This window comes from Gopherus evgoodei, chromosome 6, assembly GCF_007399415.2.
Source record: "Gopherus evgoodei ecotype Sinaloan lineage chromosome 6, rGopEvg1_v1.p, whole genome shotgun sequence".
Lineage (NCBI taxonomy): Eukaryota > Metazoa > Chordata > Testudines > Testudinidae > Gopherus > Gopherus evgoodei.
Genome location: NC_044327.1, coordinates 66,721,093 through 66,734,227, shown reverse-complemented (window position 1 = coordinate 66,734,227; position 13,135 = coordinate 66,721,093). Strand labels below are relative to the sequence as shown.

At 43.9% G+C, this 13,135-nt stretch overlaps 1 protein-coding gene across 2 annotated transcripts in view; it reads right to left on the bottom strand.

Annotated features, from left to right (window-relative positions):
* The window catches only part of TMEM232 (transmembrane protein 232), a 128,269-nt gene that overhangs the window by 62,570 nt on the left and 52,564 nt on the right, over positions 1-13,135 (bottom strand). For both annotated transcript variants that reach the window (XM_030567470.1, XM_030567471.1), the window contains one exon: positions 252-375. In XM_030567470.1, coding sequence (XP_030423330.1) covers positions 252-375 — 124 coding nt within the window. The remainder of the gene's footprint in view (positions 1-251; positions 376-13,135) is intronic.

The window sequence follows — 13,135 nt, the reverse complement described above, 5'->3', positions numbered from 1 at the left end:
TAGTATAGTAGAAGAAATAATTATTCACCAGACATGCACAGTGGTTAAAGAATAGGAGAGTTACGCTTCCAGATGTTTGTTCTATTGAAATAACTGGTCTGCTCATTCTATCCCCATCTCAAAATACTGTATTTAGAATATTATGACTTGCAGTTTTAAATAGCAAAGAAAATAAATGCTTTGCTTCTATCCAATTTAGTGTTTGTAACAAACACATTTTCTTGCTACATCTAAATTAGTACTGCTGTTACCTGCTTCTGAAGAGACACAGAGCTTGAAATAAAATCTCTCACTAGATCCATTAAAACCTTCAAGCAGGACAAGTTTAATTTGGCAGCCTCTCCAAGGACCAACAAACCTAATACAGAATCCAACCTAGATATTTCAAGACAGAAAAAAAAAACTTTAATGCAAAATAAAATAATAATGGATTTTTAAAATATTGGCTAGCCAGAGGCAATTAGTGTCCTGTTTTGCTAGAACCAATTACTGTCAATAAATGCAGGCATTTGCTGGAGCCAGTTAACATCAAATTCTAGAGAGCAAGTGAAAGTGTACCACAGATTTATGGAGATTTAGTGAGTTTAATGTAGAGGTCTGACAATACCCAGGCCCTGGAAAAGCACAAACGTATCACATTTCTTTCTGGATCCACAGTAAAGGTAGATGAACTAGCTCTACACTTTAATGGTGTCTTAGTTCCATTACACCTTGACATCATTCATGGATTGAACATTTTGGTACTGGTAACAAATAATTCACTGTTAGATCTTAAAAGTACTAGGTTTCTGTTCAAATGGTAGGGAATAAGTCATTAGATAATGATTTATACACTTCATTTAATGGAAAAAATAAACTGTTTTCATAGTAATTAAAATTAGTGTTAGCAAAGCTCTATGAAATATCTAATCCACTCCTCTGCTAACCCTTAAGGCCAACATGTTGGTCCTACCAGTGACGTAGGAATTATTTGGCTAATTAGAAGGGGGGAAATGATGATTTGTCATAATTTGCTGACAGGTAAACAAAGGGTAACGTTAACTAATAATGAATCAGATTGGAGGGAGGTTTCTAGCAAGGCACAAGAAAGGAAATTATCAGGTAAGAAATGTGGGAGAAACTGCTAGCAGAATGGTACAATTCTGTTACACATGGGCTGTCCCTTCCTGTCTGGTTTCTGGAAGCAGTTCAAAGTTGCAGCACAGCCTGGGATAGTCACAACCCTTTCTTTGGCCTGTTGCCAGATGATTCATCCCAATACTGTATAAAAGCTTTTAGAATATGATTAGTAACAATAACTTCAGTGCCAACCAGTAAACTATGTACAGTAGTGTACAAGCCTAACTATCAAAATTAAATTCCTTTGGCAAGGAAGCCATCCATCTAGGGCAGATAGAATTGTGGGAGATGCTGCTTGCAGAAAGCAAATTATCAGGTAAAAAATTTACCATTCTGCAGCTCAGTATCTCCCACAATTATGATATGTATGGGGATTGGTGAACAGAAACTGGGAGGGATTAGAAAAACAGAATGCCTGGCCCCAGCCCACGCTGAGTTAATTGCCCAAAATGGCAATGCTGTTACAGGACCACTGCTTGCAGCGCCTTGCTGACAAAGAAGGCTTCTACGGAGGACAGAAAGTCCATTTTAAAATGCCTAATAAGGGTGTTAACTGATCACCATGTTGTTGCCCTGCAGATCTCTGCAGGGAAAGCACAAGTTCTTTCTGCCCAAGAAATCACCACAGGCCTTGTGAAGTGTACCTTGATTCCATATGGAACAAGAGTACCTGACATCTTGTATGCTTCTGTGAAGCATAGCTTGATCCATCTAGCTAGTGGCAGCTTGGATAGCTTGAGTTCTTGATACTCTGGATGAAAGGAGGCAAACAAGAAAACCGATCTTCTTGTCGATTTTGGTGTGCTTAGTATAGATCTTTAGTGCTCTTTGAACACCAGAGTGCCACATCTTTTCTGTTGGATGCCATGGCTTTGGACAGAATGAAAGGAGAATGATTTCCTCTGAGGCATGGGATGACAAATTCACCTTGGATAAGAATTATTCTGGGCAGGGCCGGCTCTAGCAATTTTGCCGCCCCAAGCATGGCGGCACACTGCAGGGGGCGCTCTGCCGCTCGCCGGTCCCGTGGCTCCAGTGGACCTGCCACAGGCTTTTCTGCGGACAGTCTACCGGAGCCTCTGGATCAGCGGACCGTCCGCAGCCACGCCTGCGGCAGCTCCATCAGAGCCACCTGCTGCCCTCCCAGCAACCGGCAGAGGGCCCCCTGCGGCGTGCCGCCCCAAGCACGCGGTTGGCACGCTGTGGCCTGGAGACGTTCCTGATTCTGGGGTTCTTAACACCACCTTGTCATCATGGAACACACAGTGGAGACCCTGTGCGGATAAAGCTGCTAGTTCTAAAACTAATCAGCAGACATGATGGCTACCAGAAAACAGGTTTTGATGGATAGGTAGAAGAGATATTAATTTCAGTGGCTCAAAGGGGTGCATCATTATCTAACTGCAAGTTTAGCCAGTATCACTACTCAGAGAAATCTAGATAATTGAGGGCTCTCTATCAAGGAATCAGAGGATCCCGAGATTAGGTTGTTACTTATAACTGACACCTGGTGCACTGTTGTGTTGAGCTAAAGTCCTTTTTCATCAGCTTCCTGAACAAAGCCCAGGATAACTGGGATACCAGGATCCTTGGGATTTTTGTTGTGTTCAATACCACAAGCTAAACCTAGTCCAGATGGCCTTTAGTGTTGAAGCTTGCCTGGAGGAGAAGAATAGAGTTCCAAGTACTGCTAACACTTCCCTCTCAAAAGCCAGGCTGTCAGCTGTAGATGGTCTGGGTCTTCATGAAGGATTGAACTTTGGTAAAGGATGTCTGGTCTCACTGGTAGCTAATGGTGGTTCTAACGTCAGTTCTATCAGATTGGAGAACCTTGGCCTCCTTGGCCAGTACAGAGCTAGCATTATCACCTTTGCACTCCTCATCCTGGCAGACTGGCATCAGTTGTGAGTATCTGCGGATCTGGAAGGCATGTGGGAAGTCCCTTGCAGACATTCTGTGGGATTGTCCACCATATTACAGAGTTCAGCACCTGGTGTGGATCCAGTATCTCATCTTACATACTTCTAGGTGAACAGTTCCATACTTTCAGGAGAAAAGGCCTGAAGCACATAATATGAGACTTTGTTTATGAGTTGATTTCTGAACATGAAACCAGGAGGTCCAGTAGCTGCAGACATTATGGTCAGCCTTGCATAATTTAGCAACATGGATATCAGGTTCTGGATCTCATAGTATTTGTCCAGTGATTTGTAGATCTCTGAGCATAAGTTTCTATTTCCACTCCCATGTGAACTATCTTTGTGGAGGGAATCAAGGAACTCTTCTTGGTGTTTATCACAAATCCATATGCTTGAAGCAGATTCAGCATCCAGACTATGGCACTGAGTACCACTGCTTGGGTGGGAGCTCTAATCAAGATGTCATCTAGAAAGGGAACAGGTGAGTGCCCTGAGACCTAAGGTCTGGCTATTATTACCACAGGAATCTTGTGAAGACCCTGGGGGCTGATGAAAAGCCAAACTGGAATGATCGATACGAGTAGTGAATTGTTGTTTTGAGATGGGGGACTGGATGAAGAAGGAATAAGGTGGGACTTTAGTTCGAGGAGTATCAAAACCATTATTCTGAGATGTGGAGAATTCTGCCTTGCAGATTTAGTTTTGGGTGGAGATATGTTTGTTGTTATACTGGGCTCTTAGAGGAAGTAGACCACCTATGGATTTGCCACCCAATCCCGTTCCAGGGTTTTCCCCATAAATACTTGCTGCCTTTCCTCTGGTATCTTTATTTGGGAGGAGTGACAATCTGTTTTGCTAGGTTTGTAGTTCCTCTTTAGAGCACTGAGAGGAGGGATTGTTTTGGTTTGGCAGAGCTTTCTGCCACCTTTTTGTCTACTTCTTCCACAGAGAAAAGAGAGCCTGTGAATTTAGATGAGCACAGGACTTTTTGGAGTGAATGTCAACCTTACAGCTGTGGAGCCAGATGTGGTATCTGGTTGCTGAGCTGGATGCCATGTCCCTGGCTGAAAATCTCATTGCATCCATTGATGCATCCACAAAAGCTGTTGCTAGGGAAATTTTCATAAGAGTAGACCAGAAGTCAGGATGGTCTCTTTCACAGCACTAAAGACATCCAGCCAGGACACAGTAGTTCTTGCAAAGCATGTAGCTGCCAGAGATGCTCCAAGGGTGGTCAATGAAGCCTCAAAGTTCCTTCTTTAGGATGTCTTTCACCTTTATATCAGTTGGATCTTTGGGAAAGAAATCCCCAGTCCCCTTTGTATGGGGTTACTATATATTTTACCTGAGATGGCACTGCAGCACTGACCTTTGGTATATCTAATGGCATTTTTTTTTTGGCTCTTGCAATTTTTAATACCTAAGTGTATACCTACTTATGTGTCTGCCCTTATTAGGGGTTTCCCATTCCTCTCTGATCACATCCTTGAAGTATGAATGCAGTGGGACTGCTGCCTCAGAAGAGGATTTCAAGGACAAGCCTAAAGATATACCTGTCTTCTAGCACCTGTTTAGGTTGGATCTGGATTGTGGATGTGACCTTTTTTGCACATGGTTTCAAATGCTTCAGAGGGCCAAAACCTTTTCCCCTCCTGCCCCCAGGTTCTGCTCAATCTGGGAGGTCCCCTTCCTCAGTAAAAGAGGAGGTGTTTGAGGCAGAGGATGAATACCTGCTATATGTTATCTTTTTATATACCTTTTCTTTCCCTTTTATGCTCTTTTTGAAAATTTTAGCCTTTTTTTGGCCAACTTTTCAGTGGTTGCCACCCAGCTGTTTCTAGGACATGGTCTTTTGCAGTTTGTTTTATACAGTGCCTTGAGCCCTCTGGATATCTCTCTTACTGTCCTCCCCCTCAGGGTTGCACTCTCCCTGCCTGGGGAATAGGGTTTCATTGCCAGAGTTTCCTGATTCAATTTGGGAAGAAGGGGAGCTGAGTGTGAGTGCCGTTTCTCTCCTTAATGAATTTGTGACCCATGTAGGAGTTTGCGGGGGGTTCTTTTAGGTTCTGTTCTGTCCTGGATCAGATGAAATCCTCCTTTTCCTTGGCATTTCCAAGTCCTCACTCTGGTTGGTCTGCGTCTCCAAATCAGACTTGTCTGTTTTGGAGTCACAGCTCCTTAGGGCAAGGGTGTGGACCTAACATTCCTGTGCCCTAGCAGTTCCAGGGTCTGTTGGCTGAGAACAGGTAGGGCACAATTTGCCCTCCGATGAGTTTATAATAGCTTCCTTGCAGATACACCACCACTTGGATTTAACTCAGTGCTTGTGAGACAGCTCTGCTATGTCTGAAAAGGAGCAAAAGAGTCTGACGGTGAGGGGCTGCAATGCTGGGAAGGCTGAGACCACCTGAGGTGGCAGAGACCACCTGACTGCTCCATACCCATCCAGGAACTGAAGGAGAAAGGCTGCTGACTACTGCCTGAAAATATGAGTAAAGTAATAAGCTGGCAAAGAGAACTGAACTGCCAGTTTGCTGCTGTGGAGGCAGAAGATCTGGCAGCAGGCCAGAGAAGGGAATGTGGCTGGCTAGCATGGGCTGTACTACAGCTTTGAACTGCCTCTCAAAGCTGCAGAAAGAAGAATAGTCCATATGTCTCAGAATTATGGGAGATGCTGAGCTGCAGAAAAATCAATATTTATGTCAAGTTTTGTTCAGTATCTTCATTAAGTGATCTAAAAGAGAGAGTAAAGATCAGTAAGGACACAAATACAAAGGCATGCAAAGAGGTTAGTAACTTGGGTCAGAAAAATAACCAAATGACTCACCTTGTAAAATGCAAGCAAATATATTGAGGGGGAAATAATCTGAAACACAGACATTTAATGCGAGGCAGAAACCTGGTCACTTTCAGCATTATTCCTTTCCAAAATGTGATAGTGAATAGCAAATTAGATATGAGTTTCCAATGCAACATGGTAGCAACAAAAAAAAGCTATTTAAAACGTGAGTTGCATACATAGTCACATCACATTATGGAGCAGAGATTATATAGATCCTTTTTACATGTTTCTGATATGAGTGCACATGGAATATTGCCTTCAGTTCTGGACACCTCACTCACTATCAAAGATATGAAAAACTGGAGGGATTTCAGAAAAGAATCACAAATGATCAGGGCCCTAAGGAACTGACTTTTGAGAGAGATTAAAAGACCTAAATATATAAGTACAGTACAGATTGGCTGAGCAACAGTTAAAGAGGGGTGGGGTGGGGGAGAATACATTAAAAGGCTACAAATGTTTGAAAAGTATAAATACCAAGGAGGGAGAGGATTTATTCCTGGCAGCATAAGGGTAAAATAGAGGGAAAGTGAGCCACAGTTGAGTTTACACTTGATATAATTTCATTTGTAATTGTTACATTGTTTCTTGTGAAGATTTTATAAAACCATTCTTTGAATCACCTAAGTATGAATAGTGTTATAGCACATATCTTCATATCTCTATCATAGCAACACTGATTGAAAAGACAATGTTTGTGGTGATCTAAGGCTGTCCAGGAAAGAAAATGCCCTTACACAGAAAGAGGCCAGAAGTCTCTATTCCACATATGCAAAGAAAAAGGGATTTAAAAGTATTAGCAGAGACACTGATCTTAAGAAGAAATTTAAAATTACTCCAGGATCAATTACTGCCCACATCTTGGTCTACATAGGGGATTTACACCAGATCAGATGAGTTAATCCAGGTTGAGAACACACATATACACATGTCACAACTCATCACTGTGCACTACCTCTGCATTTATTGGGAACTCTTGCAAAGTGGACTAGGTTTGATTCTAATTGTATTAGTTCAGTCTTTTGTTCATGTACATGCAGTAGTTGTGCATCACTTTTTGCATGCTTCCAACGGTTTGCAGGTTGAGCATTACTGACCTGTCTTCTTACTGCACCAATCAAGTTCCCGGGATGGCCTTTCTCCCTTTAAAACATGGCACAGAGCCAGATTTTGCCCATTTGCTCCTGGATCCCAGTGTATCTTTCTGGCAATACAACTGGTATTGCAGTCCAGAAGGCACACAACATGCCGCCTGCAGCTGTGGGGAGCCATGCTGAGACCCCAGATCTCATTGTCATCTACGAGAAGCATTGGTTCAGGAAGCTCTTGTGGGCAGCCACAGGACTAAAGGACCATTCTGTGGACTTTGCAAAGCAGATGTCTGCAAGAGATCATGACCAGGTTGCCGACCAGTTTTGAATGAAGAACAAGCAGCTCAGGAGAAAGTACATTGAAATGAGAGATAAAAAGAGAATCCAGAGGAAGATTTTTTGATGCATTGGACAGGATTTTATACAATTACAGTATGACTCATCCCAGGCACTATTAGGAGCTTACTGCCCACACTCTCCCCTCTCCCGCACTGAGGCTGATCGGCTCGACTCATCGGGTGATGACCGAAAGGATGCTGGAGAAAAGCTGCCCCACTGAGAGATGGAATCTTTTTGGGACTCAAGACTAGGGTGGTCACTCACTCATTCCTGGAATACTGGGTGTTCTAGTACTTCCAGGGACACTATGTCCCACCCTCACTGATGTGACCTCATCTCCATTGTGTCCGACCTTACACAGACACAAGGTCATGCTGCACAGGTGACACCATTTTTAAGAGTGCATTCTTCTGTATCCCTGATCTGAGTCTCTCTCCACCTCCAGCCAACAGCTCACGGTACTGCAAGCCAAGCTGCTTGCTCCGTAGCCACTGCACACCTGTCACCCACTGGCCACTGCTGCCATTAGGTACAGCCCCTAAAACACACTATTGGACATATCCCAGAGTTCCACCCTGCCTTGCACTCACTGGCCAGGGCTCCTGCAAAGCATTGCTCCATCCCTATTTTTGTTGGTCAGTGTTCTTTCTCCACCCAGTGTTCAAAAGACTCCATTGTCCCAGATACCTTCTTCTTTGGTAAACTCGAATGTTCTCCTTGGCCAGCTTCTGTGCTATTACCCATCAGTCAAGGCTATTACTTGCCATGAGTTAGTGACATTGGGGATATGGGCTGAGTGGGTGGAAGTGACCTTGCACATTCCTCAAAATGGCATCCCCTGTCCAATATCAGATTAAACCACATCTGATTTTGTCTCAGTACTGGACAGGGAACAAAACCTAGAAAAGCAGGACTGTCCAGTTTAAGACCAGATGTATGGCCTACCTACTCAGCACCCTGACAACAGCCAGCTGGAAAGCTAAACTCAGTCCTGCCCTGCTGCAATGGACTCTGATTCCTTCCCTGCATTGGCTGAGCCAGAGTCCCAGTTGGAAACCCAGGCTGGGACCAAAAGAGTCAGATTCTTTGGAAGGAAACTTTGACATGTAAGTACCTAGCTTTACCATTTAATATTATTGTTGGTAGCTTCAAGCTAAGAGCCTCCATCTCTCTGTCTTTTGCTGTTTCAGAATGGCACTTGCCAGCAGAGTACAATCACAATGTAAATTCCTCGCCTTCTCCACCCACCCTCTTGCAGCAGGTTCAAATAATGAAAAGCATTCATTAGTGCAAAATTCAACCGTGTATTGAGACTCTGCTTACAGGAAATTTGCTTAGTTCTTGTAGTTTACAGTAGACACAACTGAACATTGGATGCCTGGTCAAGGCACAAACAATACTGCTCCCCACTGAGGTACAAATACCCTATAAAATGATGCCAGAACCCTCTTTTCTTTTCTCTGCACATACTCCGTGTCTGCCAGGGAGATGCAGCAGAAATTAAGACTGAGAAATTGCTCAGTTTTCTTTTGCATATTATAGAAAATAGTTGCATGCCCATGGCCCGAGTATAGCTTGCAAGCCCCTTCCAATCCTGCAGCACTTCTGGGGAACTATCCTGGTGAATAGCTTTACAGCCTCTATCACTTGTCCTCCCTTTGCCTTTTTTGAAAAAGCCCATTCTCAACCTCCTCGTCACCTGCCTCAGTCTAACAACATCAGTCAGGAGGATAGCCTAAAGGGGATGTAGAAGAGAGTGCTATCTAGCTTGCCCCCAACAACACCCCCTCCCCAGCCGCCTCTTTATATCTCCAACACCACAAGAGGGCCTCCAGCGCTTAAACAAAACCGAAAAAGCAACCTGGAAACATAGCTCTGATCACCCCATCCCTACCGGCGTGAAAGCAGATACAATATACAGAAATCCAAATGGACCAGGCACCCTCTGTACATGCAGGCCACTTATCTCTGAGTTTCTGCCAAAGAATGGGAAGAGTCTCAGGAGGTAAAATCACATATATATACTTTCCAAAAAAGCTCTCACAACTTGCCTGGGATTTGAACAAGTGACTGGGTTATTCTTCCCCTACTCTCATAGTCACAGCACCTGCAACAGCCAAACCATCAAGAACAGGGCCTCTATCTACTGCTGACAGACTAGCCAGCCTGAGGTGGAGAAAAAGGAAGTCTCACAACATGTCTGCAGAACTCTTGGCTGAGTCACACAGGAAAACCAGGCTGACTGAGAGGCGGAGCCAGTAGGTGAGGACCCAGTGGGAGAAAGAAATGCACCTCTCCCAGGAGATCATGACAGTGGCCAAGGACAGTGTCTCAGTGCCCAGGGAAAGAGTGGTTGTGGCTAACAACAGCATCACCATGGCAAAGGAGATCATGGAAAAAGACAGAGATACAGAGACAGCTCATGGATACGATCTTGAGCCAGAACATCCTGCAAAACATGCTGCTGCTGGCCAGGAGGCCCTGCAGTCCATAATTTGGAATCCAGCCATGTCCTTCAGCCCCTGGACAATGCTGGCTACTGGGACCAGCAGCAACCCCTAACCACTGTATCCCTGCAGCAAGCCCTGCAACACCACTGATAATTTTGAGCTGCAACACTTAATCCAGAACCCATGCAGACAGGAAGTTCTGAAGGCCCGCTGTTTGCTCGCCTTTAACTTTATGCCTCTCCCCCTCCCCCACCCTCTCATTTGATGTACTTTAAATGTTCTTACTGTTGCATTCATTAAAGATTTGTGTATAGCTGGTTATTTAGTTAAATATATTTCCAACTACAAAGATATTACTTTTCCATTGGTTTCATTAAAACTTTTTTATTGATTTTTTTGTTTTGTAATAAAAACTCTTCACAGAACATCAATTATGAGTCTTCATTGCAGTTACACAGAAAATCATTTAACTAACAATGAAATCATGCATGGTTTCTACAAAAGCACATAGGGGAACACAAAATACTCCAGTGCTTGCAATGTCTGCATCCCAGTATCACCTCCATGGGCTCACATGTTCAGCCAGAGGACTCAAAACACGAACAGGCATTCCTTCCAGCATTCCCCCAGCTGTTTGTGCTCTTTGGGATACCTTGCTGGCTGCTCAAACCTCCGAGCAAGTCTCTGTTCTTCAGCCTCTTACCTGCCCTTCAGGCTTTCCTCTTTACTCTCACAAATATTGTGCAAAACACAACATGCAGTTACAATGGTTGGGAAAAAAAATTTTGCTGCTTCAGACCTATTCCATAAACAGTGCCTTCTGCCTTTCAACAGCCAATGCACATTTGACTACCATTCTGCAACTACTGAGACAGTAGTTAAAATGTTCTTTCCTTCTGTCCAAGCAGCCTCTATATAGCTTCATTAGCCAGAGCATCAGGGGATAAGCCAGGTCTCCCAGAATAACCAAACCAACTTCCACATCATCAATGTTCACAGTGGTCCTGGGAGCCTCTCTCCATTAATTTAAATACTACTGAGTTCCAAAAGATCCTATCGTCATGGATCCTCCCAGATCACTCTGCATTTATGCCTGTAAACTTGTTGCAGTGGTCCACCGGTCTTTGAAGCACCATGGAGAAATATGTCTGTTTATAAATTCTGTGCTCTGGGAGGAGATGGGGTGGGGAGGGTGCACCTATACAGTTTGAGACCCCATGCATGCAAAGCCATCAGTCTTCTGAGCATTACACAGCTTCATGCCCTGGTTACACAGCACTTCACCAAGGGCATAGCAGACCTGCATGGGAATGGCCTCAACAGTTGGTCTCCTCATGCTCAACTGGTTGGCTGCAGACCAATAACATTCTGGAATATCCAGCTTCCCAAATGCCAATGGTGACCCATTTTTCCATAAGTATGAGGCACTGCAAGTTGGTATGCTGCCACTGAAGCTCCAGGAACAGTTCTGCACAGCTCTCAACGTCCTCCCTATCCTGAAATTCTCTTGCTGCTATCACTGCTCATCCCAGTCCTGCAGACCGATCCTCTCCCACCAATCCAGTCAAATTTCCCAGGCCCATAAATGGCACTGTATGCTGTATAGGTGATTTAGGAATCCGTCCTCTTTGTTTCAACAACTCAGCATCTTTCTGGTCTTCTGCCTCAGCCTGCTGTCACTGCTGCAGAGTATCCTCCTGCTGCTGGAGGAGCTGCTGCTGCCATAGAATATTCTCCTGCTTCAGCATCATCTGCTCAGTGGTGCAATAGGGAAAGTCCAGTGCTGAATCTGTCCAACCCCAAGTATTGTAATACAGCCCAAGCAGCCTGGCCATAGTCACGGTTGTCACTGTAGTAGTACAGAACGTTGGGATCATGCTGGCCCATAGCAATTGGAAAATGGCATGAACCAGTACAAACAAGAAGAATGGAGTGGAGACAATGGATTTATGGGATTTTTTAAAATGTAAAGCCATGTAGCTTCCCATAATTCACAGCAAAAACAATAACAGGATGCATGCCGCTCAGAGATGAAGCAAAGGATCCTAGAGAATGCTATCCTCTCAATATAAGAGCATAAGAATTGCCATACTGGGATCAATGGTCCATCTAGCATGGTATCCTGTCTTCCAACAGTGGCCAATGCCAGGTGCTTCAGAGGGACTGAACAGAACAGGTAATCATCAAGTGATCCATCCCTGCACCCATTCCCAACTTCTGGCAAACAGAGGCTAGGTACACTTCTGAGCATGGTTTTGCATCCCTGCCCATCCTGGCTAATAGCCATTGATGAACCTATCCTCCATGAAGTTATTGAATTCTTTTTTGAACCCTGTTATAGTCTTGGCCTTCACAACATCCTCTGGTAAAGAGTTCCACAGATTGTGCATTCTGTGAAGAAATACTTCCTTTTGTTGGTTTTAAATCTGCTGCCTATTAATTTCATTTGACCCCTAGTTCTTGTATTATGAGTAAATAACACTTCCTTGTTTATTTTCTCTACAGCAGTCACAATTTTATAGACTTCTATCATATCCTCCCTGAGTTGTCTCATTTTCAAGCTGAAAAGTCCCAATCCTATTAATCTCTCCTCATATGGAAGCTGTTCCATGCCCCTAATGATTTTTGTTGCCCTTTTCTGTACATTTTCCAATGCTAATGTATCTCTTTTGAGATGGACAACCAGACCTGCATGCAGCATTCAAGGCGTGGGCATATCATGGATTTATATAGAGGCAATAGGATATTTTCTGTCTTATTATCTATCCCTTTACTAATGATTTCCAACACTGTTACCTTTTTTGACTGCTGCTGCATATTGAGTGGATGTTTTCAGAGAAGTATCCATAATGACTCAAAGTTCTCTTTCTTGAGTGGTAACTATCATTTTAGACCCCCTCATTAAGGCTGCAAATTTGTCACAGAGGTCACAGAAGTCATGGATTCCGTGACTCTCCATGACCTCCGTGACTTCTGCAGCGGCCGGTGCGCCTGGCTCAGGAGCAGCTCAGGCAGCCCTTGTGCCAGTCGCACTGGTCGCTGCTGTAAAATACTTTTATGCTGATGCTACACATCTTTTGAAATTACTGTTTCTAGTGATTCTTACGCACTTTACTGGCATGTATTACATTGTGTTAATCTATTATATTGCATTGTATCTGCCAGGTTTAGCAACAAAAAGTACCAAAAAGTTCCATGGAGACAAGATGCTCTAAACATAGAGAGCTCTGTGCAGCTGGAGTGGGTAGGGTATAAGAGGTGTTTTCCACCCCATAACCCAATTATGTCTTCGTGAAGGTTAGAGCAACACAGAGCTGCATCTAACTTACGCTGGCAGGAACAGTTTCTGAGGACTATTTTATTGGCCTGTGATCT